General features: G+C 52.6%; 1 protein-coding gene across 1 annotated transcript in view; it reads left to right on the top strand.

Annotated features, from left to right (window-relative positions):
• Nucleotides 1–20,252, top strand: part of ASS1 (argininosuccinate synthase 1) — a 57,235-nt gene extending 36,983 nt beyond the window's left edge. The window contains exons 13-16 of the mRNA XM_010360945.2: nt 8,506–8,637; nt 13,907–14,063; nt 18,529–18,594; nt 19,951–20,252. Of these exons, the coding sequence (XP_010359247.2) occupies nt 8,506–8,637; nt 13,907–14,063; nt 18,529–18,594; nt 19,951–19,996 (401 nt within the window). The 3' untranslated portion in view covers nt 19,997–20,252. The remainder of the gene's footprint in view (nt 1–8,505; nt 8,638–13,906; nt 14,064–18,528; nt 18,595–19,950) is intronic.
• The last annotated feature ends 2,631 nt before the right edge of the window (nt 20,253–22,883 follow it).

The raw sequence follows: 22,883 nt of genomic DNA, 5'->3' as shown, positions 1-22,883 counted from the left end.
TGACCACATCCTCCTCTCCAGGACTCAGTTTCCCCAGTTCATACACCAAGGGGATCTCAGGTCCCTGAGGGTCTGCCAGTGTGTGATAAAGCCATGCTGTGTTCTTTCTGGGGCGTCCTAAGAGGGAGAGGACAAGGTTTCAGTAGTTGGATCCCCTGAATTGGGCACCTGAATTTTTAATACTGGTGGTGGGGTCAGGGGTCCCCACTTTGGTAAGTGTTCAGATCTCTTTGCTTAGGGTCGATTTGAAAAGATAGCGGCCGGGCGCGGTGGCTCAAGCCTGTAATCCCAGCACTTTGGGAGGCCGAGACGGGTGGATCACGAGGTCAGGAGATCCAGACCATCCTGGCGAACACGGTGAAACCCCGTCTCTACTAAAACATACAAAAAACTAGCCGGGCGAGGTGGTGGACGCCTGTAGTCCCAGCTACCCGGGAGGCTGAGGCAGGAGAATGGCGGGAACCCGGGAGGCGGAGCTTGCAGTGAGCTGAGATCCGGCCACTGCACTCCAGCCTGGGCGACAGAGCAAGACTCCATCTCAAAAAAAAAAAAAAAAAAAAAAGATACCAAGCCAAATAAAACCTGACCACGGTATAGTCACGGCCCCATGTCCCTCAGGCTATTTTTACTAAGATTCTAAAATCCAAAGACAGCTGATCACCTCATGTGGGACAGAAGAAAAGGGTGGTGGTGCAGAGGGCAGGAGGCCTGTTTCTGGTCCCAGGTTTGCCCTGCCTTGCCCAACGACCTTGGACTTGTCATCTATCGCTAGGCCTCAGTTTCCCCAAGTGTAATCTGGTAAGCGTCGGGAGTTGCATCGCTCTGGTTCTGACCTGTTTGCATTTACCTCAAAAGACATGGTAGCACGGAAAGGGGAGGCGAGTTTGCCTCTTTCTTGTGGTTTAGCTCCTTGCTTGCTGTTATTCAGGAGAAACAACCTAATTGAAGCTCTGGAAAGACCTTGAGAACAATGTTACTAATTAGCTGCTCCTTTTTATCCTGGCTTACCTTTGTCTCTTACCTATATTAACATGTGATTAGATGCCCCTTTGTCGCAGCCTGCCCTTGGGAGCCAGCGCAGTGTGCACCCTCCAGGGAGAGCTGGGAGGGACCTTGGGGAGCCACAGACCAGCACCCCATTTACAGATGGGGAAGCCAGGGCTGGGGAGGGGTGGGATAGAGGCCTTGCTTCAAGTACCAGGCACTTTAGTGGCAGGACCAGGACTGCCATCTGGGCCCAGAGTGGCATGGAGTAGAGGGCTAAGAGCTTCGACTGGAGTTGGACAGATCTGGGTTCAAACTCACGTATGGGGGCAGGAACTGGTACACTGGAAGTGCTCCATAAATAGCCATCAGTCCCCAGGGCATGTGGAATGGGGACAGAAGTAGCCCCCACACTCTGGGAGCTGTCAGTGTGGCGGGGGATGGGGAGGGTTCCAGTACTGCACCTGTTATTATGCCCTTGCCATGCCTGTGGCAGGCATCACCAGTCGATGCTGGCACTATTCTGTTAACTCCAGAGGTGTCTCAGGGCTGCTTGCAGGCACTACCAAATGATCAGGATTGGCACACGTGATGAAAATGCATTGCCTTCCCTATTGAAAAGATAAGGACTGGCCTGAAGTCACTGTGAAATGGCATCCTGCTGGGTGGGGCAAGTCAAGCTGACTTGAGCAAAAGTGAACCGAAGGAGGTGGTTAGTGATGAAGACCTGGACTGCACTATTCTGAATGTGGAATGGTAGCTGAGAGCATTCCAGAGAGGCTGGACCTTTTTCCCAGAATGGGGACCTCGTCCCCATAGAAGGTCAGAGCCATGAGATCAACAGTCTGTTCCAACCCCCATGGCTCCTTACCACCACCTGGGGAAAGGTTCCTGGAGCCCAGCCTTCACTCTGCCCTGGTACTTTGTGTGTACTGTTGGAGGCTGTCCCCAAATCACAGAATTTAGTCAGCATTGTACAGGAAAGACAATTGGGATTCTGACAGCAAGAACTTGCTGTGTGATCTTAGACAAGTCTCTCCCTCTGCAACTCCAATTGTCAGGGGGCCAGATGAGGAGGTCGTATCATCTCCCTCTGAACGTCCTCACTCGCCTATTTTATTGCTTTGGGTTGGGGAGAGAAGAGAAAGTTGCTAGGTAATTTTAGGGTGGTATCTTGTTTTTATTTCTCTACTCCAAATATTTCATGTGAGAAGGGAAGAGGAGAGACGGTAAATTAGGGCGCTGTGGATTCTCCCATAACAAGGTTTTTATTAAGTGTACAGTAATGAGAGAAGCTGTTAATCGTCAATTATATTGAGGGCAGAGCAGAAAGATGCTATTGTCTGTATCTCGGTGTACAAGGGGAAAATGTCATTTGTATTGATTTTACAAAGCTCGTAATTGAAATTCGTTAAGGGCTGATTTTTTTCTCTGGGTGGGCGGGGGGTGAGAGCGGGTAGGAAGTTGGGCAGGTCCTGTGCCCTGGGTCTGGGGTGGCCTAGTCAGTGGCACTCAGGGTCAGGGACAGGGGGCTGGGGAAGCTTCGGCTGGAGGCTGGAGTAGCCTTCTCTGTATTGTGGCTGTTCACATGTCATTATCACATTATCTTTTTAACTCTGGAGGGGGGCTAATTAAGTGAAGTAAATGAAATCAGTGGGGAGGAGAAGGGGGGCAAGGCAGGCCGGAGGGAAGCCGAGGGAGGCCAGGAAGGAGCCAGCGCACGTCCTTGTGCTCAGCTTCTTTCTCTCTCTCTTCTGTGGCCTCAGACTTTTCCAGCTGCTCTCCCGCCTCTGCTCTCCTCCCAGCCCTGCCTGCCTCACCTCTGCCTGCCGCCGCCTCGCTCCTCCTCCTTGCCTTCCTTTCCTCCTCCCTCTCTCCCTTTCCTCCTCCCTCTCTCCCTTTCCTCCTCCCTCTCTCCCTTTCCTCCTCCCTCTCTCCCTTTCCTCTTCCTTCCCCTCTTCCCTCCCTTGCCCTTCCCTCTTTGCCCATTCTCCTCCCCTTCCCCACTCTCTCCTCCTGTCTCCCTTCCTCCTTCCTCCTCCACTTTCTGGCCCAGAAGGAACAAGGGCTGCCACCCACTTGCCCAACCTGCCCCCACCCACCATCTGGAACATTCCAGATGGAGAATGGAGGGAGACCTGTGAAGCAAAGAGGTTTTCAGTCCCAGAGGCCGACACAGCATGGGGCCCGCCAGGCACCAGGAACATAGAGGATGGCTAGAGTCCTACCCTGACTGACCTGCCTCCCATCACCATGGCAACTGCCTCTCACCTTGGCCCTGGTACCTAAGAGGTACCCCCATGCCCCACCTTTTCCAAATCACTTCTTCTGCTTTCCCAAAGGACCACAGTCTTTAGTCCAGGTGCCCTCACCCCCAGCCTGGGCCCCAGCTGAGCTGGCAGATCCCATTCAATTCTGCAAAATTGCTCATTCCAGGCTAACCTGGTAGCCTCAGGGACAGACGAGAAGAATTTCAGCCACAGCAGCTGTTTGGTTCCCACCTCTTTCTGCTTGGTCCACTCTCCCCCCCACCACCCCTGGCCACCCCTAGCTCCTTGCCCTTCTCCCCACTCCCCGCCGCACCCTTCTTGGCAGTAATTATGGTGTGATTGAAGCTGCTCCAGAGAGAACTGCTGACACCTCTGTCTTTTTCCTGTAAACACGGGGAGATGAAAATAGACACTTGGAGCTGCTGTGCGTGTCACTCCAAAGATGTCTGTTGTCTCTTCCACGGCAACACAGAGGCTCAGCTGTCATTTCCTCCTTCTCTCTGCACAGTGGTTTGTATGCCGACTGTCAAAAGCCCCAAATCTATAGTCTTTTAGCATCAGGTTTCTGTCACTTTTTTTTTTAAGTCTTTTTTTTTCCAGAAGAAACACACACAAATCATCTGTACCCCCTACCCCTGCAGAGAGGAGAGGGAAGAGCTTTAAAATGCACGCGCACACACACATACGCGCGCGCGTGTGACAGCAGCAACCTAAAAACAAGCTTTTTGATCAGTCACAGTTAACTTTAACACCTTCTAAGAAAAGGAGCAGGAATATTAATTGTGCTGGTGTGTTTTGTGTCTGCAGCCTTTCCCCTTGCCCAGGAGCCCTCCGGAGGCTGCCTGGGAGGGTGGCAGCCAGGAAGCCAGTGCTGGGGGCTCAGGAAGAGGAGGGTTCTGCCTTCCCTCTGCCCACCAGACACTCTCTGCTCCCAGTGGCACTGGCCTCATTTTCCTGGGGACACCTGTGATGGGCCAGTAGCTGGAGCAAGTCAGAGCTCTTCCTCGAGCCCTGAACCTCACCTGCATCCTCCCCTCTCTGGACTGATGGGAGGTGATGCTTCGGCCTAGAGTGTTCTCGAGACAAGACTGTCAGTAAACAGGGCACACCTGGAGGACACTCTGAACACTTACCTTTGAGGTAGGTCCCAAAGGAAGTTGGAATGTCAGAGCAGCAGGAACTTGCAGCCTTCCTGTTTTCCAGCCTTCTTGTTGCCTGGGTCTAAGAGAGGGGGCTGAGACCGGCCAAAGTCACATAGCAAAGCCAAGCTGGGCACTTTCTGTAAAGACATGGTTGCAGGACTCCTGGTGCCCAGCTCCAGCCCTGCAAATATAGTTTGGACTGCCCTGCAGTTGGCCCAGCTGAGGACAGAAAAGCAGCGAGGCAGGCCTGGGTGTCTAGGAGTTGAAAACGAGGAGGGCTCCTGCTACTGGCCTGCCCAGGATGGCGCTATTACGACTCTGTGGCCAGTGTCAGGATGGGCTTTGCAAGTTTCTAGAATATTCCCAAATGTACCCAAACTCATCATTAGAAGGCCTGTTTCCAACCCAATATATATCGAGTTCGAGTATGTACCAGGATGGGAGGACCAGCAGGACTTTGTCAGTGTCGTGCTCTTGGTGGCTCTTGGGAAATTGCTTTATTTCTGGTAATAAGGTTTCTAGGCTAATTGAAAACTTGCTCCTCCAACATTACCGTTGGATCTGCCATTTTGGAGACAGAGATTTCCCAAGGTTCTGCACGTACTGATCTTTCTAAACACACTGCTCAGCCATTCCCCTTTCTGGTGGCTTGGCGCCGTCGTGTGTGCTTGGGGTCGCCATGTTTTGTGTTGTGTTTCTTTCAGGCAGGGTCTTGCCTGTCACCGAGGCTGTAGTGCAGTGGTGCAATCATGACTCACGGTAGCCTCGACCTCCTGGGCTCAAGCAATCCTCCCACAAAGCACACACCACCACACCCAGCTTATTTACCATTTTTTTGTAGAGACGGGTCTCCCTACATTGCCCAGGCTGGCCTTCAACTCCTGGGCCGAAATGATCCTCCCACCTCGGCCTCCCAAGTAGCTGGGACCACAGGCACATGCCACCACACCCAGCTCATTTTTTAATTTTCTGGTAGAAATGGGGTCTCACGATGTTGCCCAGGCTGGTCTTGAACTCAGCTCAAGCAGTCCTCCTGCCTTGGCCTCCCAAAGTTCTGAGATTACAGGTATGAGCCCCCGCACACCTGGCCTGTGCTGAGTTCTATGTCCCTGTTCTCCAGGCTGTCTATAATGACTTTTCTCAGTCACTCCTCTGTTTCTGCCGCCATCAGCCTTTTTACCCCTTCCTGGTTTGTGGCTCTGAGCTGCTCTGCAGAAAATGATGACGGACCCATTTGAACTGTGTTTACAAGAGTCACGGTGAGGCCTGAGGAACTCCCGAGGGATGTGAGGGCTTGGGCCTCTGCATAAACTTGGAGAGAGGCCATTTCCTGCTCAGCCGTCACAACTAAATTCAGACGGTGGAGACTGCCGAAGGCTACAGCCCTCACCAATAAAGCAGGATGGGCTCTTTTGTGGCACGCGATACTGCGATACTCCTATTTGCACCTGGTTGCTGTGAGGGGCTTTCACAAGCATGTCACCTGACACCAGTATATCAGGGGTTTACAGATGAGAGAACCAAGCGCCTGGAGAGGTTCCCTTCTGCCCAGGAACACAGAGCCATGGTGAGCACTCAAGCTTTTCCTCCACAGCAACAGCCCGGACTTGGGCTTTCTCTCATGCTCTGGTTAGCAGTTGGTCCCTTTGCCAAAGGCCCTTCGAGGCCACCTGGAGCCGAATGGGAGACCCCCGTGCTGGGCCCATTCCCCCTCCAGTTGGCTGGGTAGTATTAGGCAAGCCACTCCCTCCCCAGGCCTCAGGTTCTCATTTGTAAAACTGATGTGTGGGACTAGATTTAAGGTGAGTCCAGAGTTTACAGAGGGGCCTCCGTTCCTCCCAGCACAGCCTCTGCCATCTCTTCTATATGCTGGGCTCCTGCCACAGGCTGTTGGAATACTAGGTTGGCAGTTAACAGTCGGGGGAACACGGTACCCGACTGATCCTAATGCAAGCTCTGACATTTCCGTGATTCTAAGACTTAAAGATCAAAGATTGGAGGAGTTCTCCGAGGAGGAAACTTCTGGTTAATGCACGAGGGCTCAGCAGATTCAGCTTCCCCAGATCCCTGGTGGGCTTCAGAGTCAAAACCAATATCCTTCATGGTTTTTATATTTTTTTATGTTTTTTTTTTTAATTTTAAACTTGTAAAATACACGTAACATAAAATGAATCATTTTAAAATGCGTTAAGTGTGCCGCTCAGCGGCATTTGGTCCGTTCCCAGGGCTGTGCCACCATGTTAGGTCCGTTCCCAGGGTCTGTGCCACTCAATGGCATTAGGTCCGTTCCCAGGGGTGTGTCGCCGTGACCACCATCCACCTCCAGAACATTTTCGTTTTGCAAAGCTGAGACTCTGGCCCCATGAAACACTCCCCATTTTCCCTCCCCCGGCCCCTGGCAGACACCATTTCTGTCTGTATGATTTTGACGACTCGAGGGGCCTCCCATGAGTGGCACATACAGTGTTTGTTTTTCTGCCTGGCCTTTGCACTTAGAGTCATGGCCTTATGTTGATGCTGTGGCATGTGTCAGGATTTCCTTCCTTTTTTTTTTTTTTAGAAAGGAGTCTTGCTTTGTCACCCAGGCTAGAGTGCAGTGGTGTGAAATCAGCTCACTGCAACCTCTACCTCCCGGGTTCCAGTGATCCTCCTGCCTCAGCCTCCCAAGTAGCTGGAGCTACAAGCATGCAGCACGCAGCACCACGCCCGGCTGAAGTTTTTTGTATGTTTAGTAGAGACAGGGTTTCACCGTGTTGGCCAGGCTGGTCTTGAATTCCTGACCTCAGGTGATCCGCCTGCCTGCCTCGGCCTCCCAAAGCGCTGGGATTATTACAGGCAAAAGCCACTGCGCCCGGCCTCCTTCCTTCTTAAGGCTGAATAATATTCCACCCTGCATTTTGCTTCTGCACTCATCCCTTGATGGACACCTAGGTTGCTTCCGCCTCTTGGCTATTATGATTAATGCTGCTATGAACATGAATTGGGTCTTTTTCAAGCAGCCACTGTAGAAAGATGTTAGTAAATTCCCAGGATAATTGAGAACCTGCCCCTTTAGTGATGTAACGTGTGGTGGAAGAAAGGAAGTTCTCGGGGTAGAATTCCTGGAGATGGGGGAGCTATGGCCCCTGCTCTACCCAGACAGCAGCTGCAGGGCAGGCTTGCCCAAGGCCAGGTCTCTGAAGTTGATGAGAGAGGTTGCACTCAGGGGGCAAGAGGGAGCCTGGGCTGTGTGGTATGGGCGGTCCTGCCTCTTGGTGCCTCACTGTCCTCCAGTGCAGTAGGGCCTCACCCCAGACCCAGCTCAGCCCAGGGCCAGGCACTCCTGTGTCACTCAGAGATCATCTGTTCCAAGCAGGTTGTTTTCCAAATGGAGGGACTGGGCCTGAGGTTGCAAGAGGGGACTTGAGCCATCCCCTCTCCCCTGACCTTCCAGGGTTGGGCCTCCATGGCCACTTGACTTACAGGGCAGCAGACAGCACTGGTGAGGGACTCGGGGAGCCTACATTTAGTTCCCAGCTCCACCTAGAGCAAGTCCCCTCTCCTCCTGGGCTCAGTTTCCCCATCTGTACAGTGGGGTCAGCCTAGGTGACTGCCCAAGCCCTCTGCCACCCAGTGGTCTCTGGGAAGACCTGGCCACAGGGGCCCCACAGGCTGAAGGTGGCATGTGTGTACACATGTGTACATGTATGTGCACAGCCGTCCCCCTCCCCTGGCTCCCTGGTGGAAGGGAGGAAGGGATATTTGGGGCTCTGGGCTCTATCGTAGTCGCTTTAATTACAGGCTTTCAACCTCGGGCCGGTGGGCACGCATGGGGAGGGAGGGGTTGCTGCTCCGAAACCCTGTCATTTTCTAGCGTCGGAGGGCCCCTTCAAAGGGGGCATCTAGACATTTTCTCCGCAAGCCGCAGAGTGGACTGTCGTGGCCCCAGCATGAACATAATGACAGATGCATTTTGCAGCAAGCTGGGAGTGAATGGGTCCGACTGGCTTGTCTCCTGTCAGACGAGTCATTATTATTATTTTTTTTTTTTTTTGTCATTTGCTGACAGTTTGGGTTTCATGCGTTTCTCTCTTTTTTCTCCTTTTCCCCCTGCCTGGAAAAATGGCTAGGTATCTACGAGACCCCAGCAGGCACCATCCTTTACCACGCTCATTTAGACATCGAGGCCTTCACCATGGACCGAGAAGTGCGCAAAATCAAACAAGGCCTGGGCTTGAAATTTGCTGAGCTGGTGTATACTGGTGCGTAAGACTCTATGACTGTCCCCTCTAACCGCCCCACAAGGGATCCCAAATCACCGTCAGGCCCTCAGGCCTGGCCCTCCCCTCTATATCAGCACCTTCCTCCCCTGCCACCCTCGTGTGAGACCCCAAAAGGTGCAGGCCAAAGGGGGTTGAGGGAGATTGCAGGACAGGAGGGAGCAAGGGGATGCTGGAACCTGCCTTGACATGGGGTGCGTCCAGGGAGATGCACCGGCCTCCCAAGGTGTCCAGCAGCCTCCACCGCCTACAGTTTGCATGACTCCAGCACGTGCTAGGCACTGGGCACTGGGGTGCACGTCACCCCACATGGTCCTCACAACTTTCCCAGAAGGTCTGCGGCTCCCTGTACACACGAGGGAACGGAGGCTCAGAAGGAAAGCATAAAACCAGAAGTGGCCTAGCTGGGTTTGACCCCCAAGTCAGGCTGTCTCCAGGCAGAGCCTGGACCTATTCCATGAACTTGAGGGAGAGGCTCTGTGGACCAGGAACTCAGCCCCAGACCCCAGTACTGCAGGAGCCAGATCTTGACCATGAAACCACCGGGGTGCCCACAGGGCCTGAGCCTTGCCACACACCCAGCCAATGTGTGGAAGGACCAGTGGGTGACATGAGCACCTGAGGTGGGCGTATCCCTATTTTGCAGGTGAGGAGCCCGGATTTCCATGCCTTGCCTGGATTCCAGCCTTGGAATCCTGACTCCAAAATCCAACCCTCATATGGTATAACAAGGGTCCCCAAACTACAGTCCCTGGGTCAAATCCAGCCTGTCACCTGTTTTTGTTCAGCCCGTGAGCTAAGAATAGTTTTTACGTTCTTATTTTATCTATTTATTTGAGGCAGACTTTCACTCTTGTTGCCTGGGCTGGGGTGCAATGGTGCAATCTTGGCCCACTGCAACCTCCGCCTCCCTGGTTCAAGTGATTCTCCTGCCTAAGCCTGCTGAGTAACTGGGATTACAGGCATGCGCCACCATGCCTGCCTAGTTTTTGTATTTTTAGTAGAATTGGGGTTTCACCATATTGGCCAGGCTGGAGATCCACCCGCCTTGGCCTCCCAAAGTGCTAGGATTACAGGCATGGGCCACTGCATCTGGCCAGTTTTTGCATTTTTAAATGATTGGGAGGAAAAAAAAAATGCTATTTCATGACAAATTATATAAAATTCAAGTGTTGCTGGCCACGGGGGCTCATGCCGAGCAAGGTGGCTATTTGTTTCTGCATTGTCTGTGGCTCCCCTGGAGTGGCAAGGGTAGGTTGAGCCATTTTGAGAGAGACCGTAGGACCCGAAGAGCCTAAAATATTGACTCTCTGGCCCTCCCCTCCCCCACTCCATAACATACACATACCCCTGATTTGGGCATAGCTGTGCGAGGACAGGCTGCTGCCTGAGGCCGACCCTCACATCTTTGGGGGCCCGGATGTCAGGGGACCCGTGCAAAGTTAGTATTAGTTAATCTAAGAGCTACCTGGGCTAAGCTCTCCTCCCCTCCACTCCCAGATTTTGTTTCCTTTTAAGCCTCCTAATCACTGTAACTCATCTCAGGATTTCAAGAGGGCTCGGTGGTTATTGGCTGGCGTTATTTCTCCCTGCCATTGTTCCTGGCAGCTTTGAAGCCGAGTTCTGCCCCCCTTCCCAGGTACAGACAGGTGCTTAAATACCATTGTCTCCTGTGGGCTTTCCAGCCTGGTGGGATTGCAACCCTGAAAGAAGGATTTTAGTTACAAAGTGAAAGAGTCATTAAGATGTGGCAGAGGAGAGAGCACCTGGCTGGGCTGCTCCAGGGCCTCCACAGAGGCTGATCCCACCGTAGCCGTGGCTGCTACTTATCCTGCTGTCCCGCTGCCAGGCTCTGAGCTGGGCACCTGATGGGGTATTATCTAATATTAGCTGTGCAGAGGTGAGGAAATGGGGGCCCCCAGGTGAAGACACTTGCCCAGGCTCTCCTGGCTGGTGATGGGCAGCTTTGAGCTGGGGACAGGCCAGCTGTAGCAGCCAAGTTCCCAGTTATTCCAAAAGATTCCAGGACGCTCATGATCAAGGGGCACAGACAGGGGAACCCTGGGTGTAGGGCACAGTTTGGCTCCTGGCTGCGGTCACGATGCCTCTACACTGGACTGGCTGGGTTGAGTCCCTGCTCTGCCAGCCAGCGACAAGCCCTCTACATCCCAAACTGAGGTACAATGATTAGGAGACTTAAAAGGAAACCAAACCTCAGAGTGGAGGTGAGGGACAGTAGGGGCTGCTTCTTGGTGGTTATCACTAATATTAACTTTGCCCTGGTCCGCTGACATCCAGGGCTCCACAAACATCAAGGTCAGCAGGCTGACCCCCACAGCTCAGAGGGGCTGTTTGATGCGATTTTCCCCGTGAGGGATACAGAAATGGTACAGACCAGGGCTTTGCTTGATCATGGAACTTAACCTCCCTAGGCCTCAGTTTTCCCATCCGAAGAGTGGGAATAACAGTTCTACCTGTCTGGTGGTGAGGACTAAAAGCATGAGTATCTGTGAAGCCCCTGGAACAAGGTCTGGCAGACGAGTGGTTATTCCAGTGCGTGAAATAACTGCGAGCGCCTGGCGTGGTTTCCCAATGTGGAGGCAGGGCACTTGGAGTCTTGCCTCTGGCTGGGTTAATGGTCTTGAGCAGGTCTGTCGCTTCCCTGAGCCTCAGTTTCCCCTCCTGTCAAATAAAGGGCACCAGGCTGAGGGCACGTCAGGGTCTCTTCCCAGTCCCGTCTAGCTCCTGGGTGGAAAGCCCACCATTCTGCTGTAATGCTTGGCTCCCTCAGAGCCCCTGTGGTCTTGGCACAGATAGGGAGACTGAGGCACGGGGAAGCCCTGTTGCCCCAGCCTCACTCCTAGAGGCCCTGGGTTCTGTGACCACTGCCACCCTGCATCTGTGTGTCTGTCTGTGGCTGGCTGGCTCCCTCTCCTCTCCCACCATTCCCAAATTTCCTGGTCTGGCTGTGTGGGCTTCAGGCAGACTACCTCCAGGAATGGCATCCAGGGTTAGCCTGGCAGGACCCCAGCTTCAAGACCCTGGCAGGGCCCAGTGGAGCTGTCTCATCTAGGGGGTATAGCTCACCTCTTCTTCCCTCGCCTCCATTTCTTCAGCAATACAATGGGTATAAGGTGCAAGGCACACAGAATTGCTCCAGTTAGAAAGGGTCGCATGTGTTTGGTTGGGCCTAGCAGCATGGGGGAGGGGTCCCTCTCCAGCTCAGCCCTATGCCCCACCCACAGTGTATCTGCAGGTCTAGGGGGTGCAGGGTCTCCCCCAGTGCAGCTTAAGCCAGGCTCGCTGTCCCCCAACCCAGGCTGGGTTTGCTGGGAAAAGAAATCTGAGCAGAAGACCCCCGTGGGGCAGAGGTAGAAAATTCTGAGATAAAGCCCAGGCCAGTTGCTCCCACGGAGATCTCTGTCCTATCTCTGGCTCCATCTCCTGCCTGTCTTCCAGCCTGGAAACTTAATGGGCTAATTATCCCCGCTCTGTCAGAAAGATGGCCAAGCCCAGGACACCAGGGCATGGGGGCTGGGAGAACATCAGTGGCCCCCTCCACAAGGGTCTCAGGGTGTGTTGGAAAAAGCCCTGGGCCAGAGTTAGGAGTGCTTCATTCAGACCTGGGCTCTTCCACAGTCTTGCTGTGTGGCCTTGCACAGGCTGTTTCCCTCTCTGGGCCTCTCTCCCTGTGTACAGTGAGGGCTGGCACACAGCGTGGTGTTCAAACTGCAAATGCAAAACGCTTTGCACTCTGCATTCTCTCACTGAATCCACACCACCTCTGGTTAGTAATGTTTTCTCACTGTGCAAATGAGGAAACTGAGGCACAGGGAGGTGACATCACTTTGTCCAGGTGTGGCTGGGATGTGGACTCAAAAGAATGGGACACTGGAGAGCAAGGGCTCAACCTCTACTCTCCCTGCTTGGCCCTCCCCCGCCTCTGCAAGCCCCAGGACCACCATCCCAGAGGCCTGTCCCCTTTCCCACGGAGGCCCTCAGCAGGTGCCCCCAGGGGCCTGGGCCTCCCACAATAGCTGCAGCCCCTGGGCTGACCCAGCCCTTTATCAGGGCAAGAGATCACCCGCCATCTGGCCCCGCAGCTGCCCAGGTGGGCTCACCTTCCCGGCTCCGTTTCAGGAAACCCTAGCCTTGCTCTGTCCCTCCCCCAAGCCATGGCCTGCCTGCCTGCCGCCCCTTGGTTCCAGCCTCCATCAGAAGAGGCTAGAGAGAGGCCCGGGGCAGACTGGGGTCTGAGCGCTACCCTTCCCTGGCCTTTAGCGCTCTGGGGGAGAGGGGAGGGAGCATGTTTCTCAGGCACCTCCTGCCCCCACCTACACACCAAGGGATGTTCTGGCCATAGAGAAAGCTCCAAGTTTATCATAGGAAGCAGAGTTGTTACAACTTGGGCCAACAGAAGTCAAATGGAGGCTCCCCACTTCCAGCCTGTGTGATCCTGGAGAAGTTTCTTAACTTCCCTGAGCCTCCCTTCCTCACCCAGAAAGGTGAAAGGCTAAGAGTTTCTCTCAGAGGGCTGTCTGAGGATTCAGGGAGCTAGCCCAGATGAAAGCCTGAGCACAGCGCTGCTGCTTATCTATGCAGAAATATTCTGTCTGCCCAGGAAAACAGTAGCAGGTGCAGAAAACAGCCCACTGATTCCAAGGGGCCCGCCCACCCCGACGGGTGGGCTCCAACCAGGACTCCAGTTCACGGTAGCCCCTAAGGCCGGTGCGGCTCAGTGCTAGGGACTGCACACAAAATATTACTGACATCCCCACTCAACAGATGGGGAAACAGAGGCACAGAGAGGGGAAGGTTATGCATGGCCATGGTCTGAACCACCACCCAGCTGCCTGCACTAGACACCCACATCACCAAGCCCCAGGCAGCACGTGCCTCTCAGTACTGTCTGAGGTCTTCTGCTTCCCCCGGAAGATTAGAGTGTCCGTTGGGCCAGGGATGGGGGGCCCTTTACCACTGTGTCCCCAGGTGCTGGCTTGTGGCACTTCCTGAATGCCTACGGCATGAAGCATGGGTCACTTCCCTCCTCCTGACCCACAGGCCCTTTGCAAGGTTAGAGACCAAGGCTATGAAAGCATGGTCCTCAACTCAGCCGCTGGCAAGCGCACATTGTACCAGACTCATGGGAGGCAGTCATGGTCTGCATGGCGGGGTAAAGCATGCGGCACCCTTCCTGTGCCCTTGCGATGCAGGAGGCCTCCCTAGTGATATCCCGTTTTCCTCCCCGCAGGTTTCTGGCACAGCCCTGAGTGTGAATTTGTCCGTCATTGCATTGCCAAGTCCCAGGAGCGAGTGGAAGGGAAAGTGCAGGTGTCCGTCCTCAAGGGCCAGGTGTACATCCTTGGCCGGGAGTCCCCACTGTCTCTCTACAACGAGGAGCTGGTGAGGTAGGTGCCCCACACCTCATCCTGACCCCGACTTGGGCACAGAGCCTGTCTTTTGACTGGATCCTCAAGACATCTGTGCCTGAGCACATGTCAGGCACCATGCAGAGGATAGAGCAATGGTCACAGAGGATAGAGACACCACTATGCTTCCGTGGAACTTACAGGCTAGCTGGGAGAAAGGCATGGATCAAACCATCACCAGAATGTAGAATTAGACAAGGTGGCAGCGGGCTATGTGGAATGCAGGATAGTCTGGCTGGGTATAATAACTGGGATTGGCTAGGAGGGGTGGTGCATGCTTGTAATTTCAGCTGAAATTAGGAGCTTTAGGGGGCCAAGGTGGGAGGATTGCTTGAGCCCAGGAGTTCAAGACCAGCCTGGGCAACATAGAAAGACCTTGTCTCAAAAAAAAAAAAAAAAAAAAAAAAAATATATATATATATATAAAATAATTGGGGTTGTAGAGAAGCTCCTTTGCTATTCAAACAATAGCAGAAAGAGTTAACAGGTGAATAGCAGGGAGGGGTGGGAGGGCAAAAGAGGCCGGGGGAGGGAGCCAAAGCTAGATCTTAAAGGGAAAGGCAAGATCAGATCTGTGCATTTAGAGGGTCCTCCTGGCTGCTCTGGAGAACGGATTTGAGTAGGTGGGAGGTGGGAGGGCACCTGTGGAAATGTGATAGCTTGGACCAGGCTGATGACTCCCAGACTAGATAGCAGCAGGTGAAGGTGACACATATCTAGGAGGAGGGATTGAAACGACTTGGATGTGGAGGGAGATGGAGGATCCAGAATCACTCTAGCGTCTGGGGTCGTGAGCAGCTGGGTGCAGTCCCTGGGTTGAGGAAATGCTCTTGAGGAAGGATCATGCATTTGGATTTAGGTGTCATGAGCATGAGTTTCTTTTGAGATAGCTGGGAAAACTACCTAGAAGGCCGTCGGACACTTGGGTCTAGAGTTGAGGAGAACCTAGGCTGAAGACCCTGGAGCATCATAGGCATTTTGATGTTCTCTGAAGCCCTGGGCCAAGAGAGACTGCCTAGGGGAAAGTGTGGAGTGAGACAAGAAGGGAACTAGCTGGGCAAGATGGCGTACACCTGTAATCCCAACTCTTTGGGAGGCCGAGGCAGGAGGATCGCTTGAGGCCAGGAGTTCAAGACCAACCTGGGCAACATAGTGAGACCTCATCTCTACTAAAAATAAAAAAATTAGCTAAGTGTGGTGGCATGTGCTTGTGGTCCCAACTACTTGGGAGGCTGAAGTGGGAGTGTCTCTTAAGCCTGAGAGATCAAGGGTGCAGTGAACCAAGACCATGCCACGGTACTCCAGTCTGGGCAACAGAGCAAAACCCTGTCTCAAAAAATAAATACATAAAATATTAGCCAGGTATGGTGGCATGCACCTGTAGTCCTAGCTACTCAGGAGGCTGAGGCAGGAGGATCACTTGAGCCCAAGACTTGGAGGCTGCAGCGAGCCAGGATCGCACCACTGCACTCCAGCCTTAGTAACAAAGCTAGTCACTGTCTCTTAAAAAAAAAAAAAAAAAGTTAACACAAGTGGAACCATGAGGAGACTTCTCATTGATGGACCAGGCAGAAGGTGGCCAAGGAGGAGCCCCTGGTTAGGCAGGAGGGCCCTGGTGAGCCAGGGCCAAGGTGGCAGCTAACGACTGGCCACTCCAGTGTCCACCCCGTGGATGAGAGTGACCTGCACCAAGGGACGAGGTGTCACCTCCAGAGGTTACCGGGCCAAACTAGAGATGGAGCAGGCCCCTGTGGGACAGACAGCCCCCACTGGACAAGGGTCCCCCAAGGCTCAGCTTAGCTCAGGCCGAGGCCAGCCCCTCCCTACTGGAGGCTGGTTGAGAATTAAAGTACAAGCCTTGCTTGCCAGTCAATATTATTTTTTTCTTTCCCTTCTCCTTGCCATGTTGAGTTTCTCCCCCCTTCAATCTTTCTAAACACGTTATAAGCCATAAATACAACTGAATCAGTTTAGATCAGTCGGGGTAAATGTCAAATTATCTTCTCTCTTTCTCTCTCTGGCTCTTTCTTCCCTCCCCCTCCAAATCAACAGCCTCTAATAATCTGTCCAACCCTTCATTAAGCCTTACAGTCTCACTCAGGGAGATTAAATGAATAAAGTAAAAAGGGAAAGGGGAAAAAAAGAGAGAAAAGCAGGAGCATTTATTCTCACTGTGTCTCCGACCATTTCCCTTTTCTTTTTGATTTCTACATCGCTGACTTGAAAGCCCTTGAGTGACAGCGTCACAGGGCCCAGCGAGGAAGCCGCGAGTGGCAGCAGAGCTGGAAATGCCGCGGCACAGTCGGTAGAAAGTAACGTAATTATAGAGCAGGTCAGAGCCACTCGAATGAGCAAAAATAAAAGCACAGAGGTTTTCTGTAGACCGTCAGGGGAGGTAAAAAAAAAAAAAAAAAAAAAAATACTCATTGTAAACTCTTTTTCCACCTCCCCTCTCACTTCAAACCACAATTTTAAAAAGAGGTTTTTTTAGTTTCTGAGAAACCCCTCTTGGAACTCCCAGCAGCCTCATGGGACGCTTGTCCCTGGATGTGGGCCCTCTTTGCAGGGGCTGCCAGGGCAGTTGGGAAGGTCCCACCTTGGGGAACGGGATGGGGAGAGTTTGTTGTGACTTGTGAGAGAGATGGAGGTGAAGGGACAGATGGTCACGGAGGTGGGGGGACTCTGTGTTGTGCATTCTCCCTGCTCTGAGTACAGGGGCCAGTGGGGCTGAGGCTTGGTTTCCAAAACAAGGTCTGTTAAAGGGATCTGAAGAGGTTGGTGGTCTAGTTTGGTCCGACCCTTCCTAAGCACTGACTCTGCACAGAAAGGGGTGGCCAGCAAGTCTGGCATCTCCTCCTCTTCCAGGCAATGCAAGCTCCTAGTGGCTTCAGTGCCTGAGCCCTGGAGGGGCCGTGGAGGTACAGAGGAGGGAGGAAGGGAGATCAAGGAGGTGCAGGAGTACGGGAGTGACTTTGCAGAGAGTTCCATGCGCCCACCGGCTTCAAGGCCTGGTGAAGGTCAGGGCCCGGGTCCTGAACAAGTCACTGGGGCCAGGCAGATGCAGAGACCTCATTTGTTCTTGTAAAAAGTCCACAGTCTACAAAGAACCAGTCAGAGGTCCAGCCTCAGGGTCTCAAAGCAGCAGATCCTCCTGCCTCCCAACACCAAACCCCCCCCACCCCCACCAATCTCACCTCTCTAGAGAGGGCCCCTGAGGGGACAGGCCACCTCCTTGTCACTGGGAACCTTGAATCAGCTTTGTCCCAGGGCTGGAATTCTGCAGAGGAGGGGCTGATTCAGAGCAGGACGTGACAAGGGACCCCATCCTCTCAGAGGCTTGTAGAGTAGGAGGTATCTGAGTCCACGTGCCCTAAGTGCGTAGCACAACCATAATTAACAAAGGCAATGGGTGACTGATTGCCCCTCCCTGTGGATACCACTCTTGCTCTTCCTTCCTTGGCACCTGACCCAGCACCTGGCAGGCAGCAAAGGCTTAATAAATGCCTGAACAAATGAATGAGTGAATGAATAGTGTTAGGACTACTGGGTGCTCACCGTGTGCCAGGCACCAGCTACATTATTTCATGTGGAATCAAAAGTGACGTTGAGAGCTAACCACGCATTTGACAAGTGCGAGGCCGAGGCTCCGAGTGCAGGAATACTGACTGGCCTGGGCTCTCTGGTGGTGTGTGGCGGAGCCAGGACGCAAACCCCAGTCGGCCGGCTGGAGTGACTGCCATGGTGAGGAAGGTTGGGAGGAGCAGCTAAGGGTGGAGAGCCCCAAAGCAGAAGGCTGGTGAGTCTGGGAGATGGAAACTACAGAGGTAAAATCTGCTCTGCTGAGTATAGCAGCAATCAACCCAGCATCTTCCACGACACACTGGCGGTGGGTACCCAGGTTTCAGGATGGATTAGGTGAAGTCTAACTGGTTGGACAAATGAGGGGAAAGGTGACTTCGTGGACCAATCTTGCTGTGAATGCTGGAGGCCTCCCTGCAGCTTGCAAAATGCCTTTGTGCTGTTGCAAGTCACATCCTAAGGCCTTCTGAGCCTTCAGGTCAGTGGATGCCATCCACACAGTCCCGAAGGCACAGCTGGCTTGGACGTGTGCTCCATTTACAGACAGAGTGCTCTGGCTGGTAGGATTTCATAGGGCTAGTTCTGGGGCGGCTGCTCCTAGCCTCCTGCCACATTGTATAGCAGGGAAGAGGCTACTGTGTCCTCCACTAGGGCTCTCCAACCTTTGGGTTGGTGCCTGGCCCAGAATAGGGTTCCCAGAGTTGTACAGAAATTAAATGGAGAGCCGACGTGCAGGGAGGGTTTGGACCCACGCAGGGGAAGTGCCCTGGTATCTGGGAGGTGGGCTGCCTCTGGCCCCAGCAGTCCTCCCTTCAAGCAGAGGCCAGGGCCAGGCTGAGCTGACAAGCTTCTACTCTCCTTGCAGCATGAACGTGCAGGGTGATTATGAGCCAATTGATGCCACCGGGTTCATCAACATCAATTCCCTCAGGTGAGCAGCTCAGGGCCCTGACGGGCCTTCAAAGCCCCCAGGTGTAAAGGATAGGCTTTGATGGGACCTTTCTGCTGCCCTGCCCTAGACAAACCTCACTTTCCTGTCCATCTGCCCATAGCATCCTCAGAGGCATGCTTTGATAGCCAACAGTAACAGAGAGTCCTAGGCATTGGGGTCCTAGGTTCCTGTGTCCCACCCGGTGCCTCTGATACCTGCCCTCCCCTCCCGCTAAGCCACCGGGACTCCACTATGCGCTCCTTTGCAGAGCAGGTTAAACAAGGAAATAGCGTAGAGGTGGAGAGAAGCCTTTGTTTTCTGTCACCATACCTGAGCTGTAGGTCTAGCTGGAAGCCATCCTAGCCACGTGGATCCCCATGGCCCAGGAGGGTGGTGCACATCATCTGAAGTCACTCAGACCCTTGATCCTCTGGGAGTCACCAGTAAGGGTGTCAGCTGTACGTGCCGCACAGATGCAGTGAAGGTTCAATATGAGCCTGTGGAAATCAAGCATGCCGCCTGGGCTCAGACCCTGGCATGCGGGAAGAGCCAGGGGGCAGTGCCAGCAGCAAGCACTCTCAGCCCAGGGCTGATGTGCTCAAGGGCAAACAGGGTCGTTTGTCACCAGCAGCTAACATAGACTAAGCTGCTCTGGGGCACTCTCCTAGGATGTCTCATTTAATTCTTACGCAAAATTTGCAACTCCCCGGAAACAGGCTGAGTGGTTAAGTAACTTTCCAAGGGTCACACAGCTAGGAGGTGGTGGAGCTGAGTCCAGAGGGCCTGTCCTGCTGTGGGTTCTCCATCACCAGCTCCCTTCTCATGGGGATTGGAATCTAGAAGAAGATGCAAGTCTGTCTCCTCTTGCTAACAACATGCCCTGGGCACAGAGCCACCATTTTCTCCCAGAGCCAGTTTCTTGTCCCTGGAGGCAGCTCATGCCTGGAGAGATGTTGAATCCCGCCCATCTGCCCAGGGTCCTCTCCCTTCCCCTCAGTCACCTCCACCTCCCCTGCCTCCTGCGCCCTCTGTTTGTATTTTATGACTCTATAAACCCTTTTAAATGGCCCAGAACACACAGGGCTTACATAATGGCCTCTTCATTTCTCCCATTGCCAGTTAAACGCTTTGTCTTCAACAATGACAAACAATGTTTTCCCCCTAAGATAAATTAATTACATTATCCTGATTGGAGGGCAGGAGGGGCCAGGGCAGGAGAGGGAATAGAAAAAAAGACAACTTCACACACATCTTAACAGCTGCCCCCGCCACCCCAGTTCTGCCTGAATTAATTGAACCCAGTGTGTGTTGTTATTGTTAATTTACATTTTTCTTTGTTTTGAATCTGGTTTACAGGCTGAAGGAATATCATCGTCTCCAGAGCAAGGTCACTGCCAAATAGACCCCTGTACAATGAGGAGCTGGGGCCTCCTCAATTTGCAGATCCCCCAAGTACAGGCGCTAATTGTTGTGATAATTTGTAATTGTGACTTGCTCTCCCTGGCTGGCAGCGTAGTGGGGCTGCCAGGCCCCAGCTTTGTTCCCTGGTCCCCCTGAAGCCTGCAGACGTTGTGTTGTCACCGAAGGGAAGGGTGGGGGGCAGCTGCGGTGGGGAGCTATAAAATGACAATTAAAAGATACACTAGTCTTTTGTTTCTTTATTTCTACAGAGTGTGTGTGTGTGTAGTTAATCATGCTTTTCTTAGCCCAACCTTTGTGTTTTCGGACCTAAGTGCTGCCGAAGGCCACCATTTGCCAGACAGACAGCCTGTTAATCTGGGAGTCAACCCCTCTCCAGCAAAAACTAGGAATCCAGAAGTGCCGCCTGGGTCAGATCCTAGCCAGCAGTCTGGGAATCGGTCACCAACTGTGGTCCTGTTGCAAATGTCAGGAAACCGAAGAAAATTTAGGGGATGCCCTTTGGGGGCATCAACCCACAGCCCTTTCTCTGGGGATCACCTTTACTCACAGCCCACAGGGAGCTTCTACACAGGGCGGCCATGAGTGACCCCAGGACACTTACTACAGCTGTGTGGCCTAGAGCAGCCTAACTCATGAAGGAGGACGGAGAGGCCTGAGCAGAGAGGAGAAAAGAGCAGGCCCGGAATCTGGCAGCACTTCCCACTGTCCACAAAGCAGGCCCCAAAGCAGCCATGTTTGCAGTGTGGCCCCCTCCCCCCTTGGTCATATCTGATTGGACCGTGGATGGACACCTGACTAGAGCTGGCCAATCAGAAACCCCAGGAATTGGGCCTCAGCACATGGCCGGAAGTGAGGACATGTAACGCAGGCACTCACCATGGAATGCTGTGGACCTGGGGCGCAGAGCAGGTGTAGAAGGAAACGAGAGGGAAGGGATGGGAAGAGAGGGTATATATTGGGGTCCGTATTCCTATCCTGGTGCTTCATGAAAGCTGGTGGCATCTCTTGGCCTGGTTTCCCTGACACCTGATATCGTAATGAATTCAGGACTCCAGCTGAGTGAGGGAGTTTCTGCTCCTTGCAACCAAAAGTATCTTCACTGGGAAGACCTGAGTGCTGCTTGCTCTGTGCTTTGCTCTGGTTCTGAACTCAGAACCTGACCTCAGGGATTGCCTCACCACTCCACTGCCACTGTCCTGTGTTACTTTCCTCTGATTATTAATGTCCGTGGTAATAATAAGTGACTCAATATTAGCTTTGTGCCAAACACTTCGCTATACACTCTATTCACATTAGCTCGTTGAATCTTCAAAATCACACTTGGAGGTGAACACTTTCATCTCCATTATGTAGAGGTAGCAACGAAGCTGCAGATAAATTGACTTGCCAAAAGCCACTCAGCTAGCAAGTGACAGAACCAAGAACCAAACCCCGGCCCGACTGAGCCCCCAAATCTTGTGCGTTTGTCTTTTTATTGTTGTTGTCGAGATGGAGTATCGCTCTGTTACCCAGGCTGAAGCAGTCTCAGCTCACTGCAACTTCCGCCTCCCAGGTTCAAGCGATTCGCCTGCCTCAGCCGTCTGAGTAGCTGGGATTACAGACGCCCACCACCACGTCTGGCTAATTTTTGTGTTTTTAGTAGAGATAGGGTTTCACCATGTCCATCAGGCTGGTCTCGAACTGCTGACGTAAGGTGATTCACCCACCTCCCGCCTCCCAGAGTGCTGGGATTACAGGCCTGAGCCACCGCCCCCAGCCATTATGTCTTTTACCATAGTGATAGACTGCATCTTTAAGAAAAGAAATAACGGCCAGGCTCAAGCCTATAATCCCAGCACTTTGGGAGGCCAAGACGGGTGGATCACGAGGTCAGGAGATCGAGACCATCTTGGCTAACAGGGTGAAACCCCGTCTCTACTAAAAAAAAAAAAATACAAAAAACTAGCCGGGCGTGCTGGCGGGCGCCTGTAGTCCCAGCTACTCCGGAGGCTGAGGCAGGAGAATGGGGTAAACCCGGGAGGTGGAGCTTGCAGTGAGCTGAGATCCGGCCACTGCACTCCAGCCCGGGTGACAGAGCAAGACTCCGTCTCAAAAAAAAAAAAAAAAAAAAGAAAAAAAAAGAAAAGAAATAACTAGCCAGGCGCAGTGACTCGCCTGTAATCCCAACACTTTGGGAGGCTGAGGCAGGTGGATCACGAGGTCACGAGTTCGAGATCAGCCCGTTTGAGACCAGCCTGGTCTCAGCCTCCCAGAGTGCTGGGATTACAGGCATGAGCCACCACGCCCGACCACATTTGGTATATTATCAGTCATATTTCGTCTGTCTTTTCTTGTTTTTTTGCTAAGCATCCTATAATGCACATGTATTTTTTCCTATGCTTACAATATTTTTGCAGTTATTCAGGCTAAAGTATAAATGCTTTATATTTTATAGTTATAAATGTATAGCTTAAAGTATAAATTGTATATATTTATGCTTTAATAGATATACTTTGCCCCCTATTTTTAAAATTTTAACATATCGTAAATGCTTTCCTATAACATTAAAAACTCAATCCTTAAGCCTGGGCACAGTGGTTCATGCCTCTAATCCCAGCACTTTGGGAGGCTGAGGTGGGTGAATCGCTTGAGTGCAGGAGTTTAAGACCAGCCTGACCAACATAGCGAGACCCCATCTCCATAAAATAAATTTTAAAACTCCTTAAACATTTTCAGCAATTACATAATATTTTGTTACATTGATACTCCCTAACTTAACCTTTCCCTATTTATATATTTAGTTCTTTCCATATTCTAAATTATTTTTCTGCCTTTTGTTGAACTTATTTTTTATGTTTTAAATAAATAGAGATGGAGTCTCACTATGT

Source organism: Rhinopithecus roxellana, chromosome 16, assembly GCF_007565055.1.
Source record: "Rhinopithecus roxellana isolate Shanxi Qingling chromosome 16, ASM756505v1, whole genome shotgun sequence".
NCBI classification, from domain to species: Eukaryota; Metazoa; Chordata; class Mammalia; order Primates; family Cercopithecidae; genus Rhinopithecus; species Rhinopithecus roxellana.
This window is presented reverse-complemented; position numbering and strand designations above follow the sequence as displayed.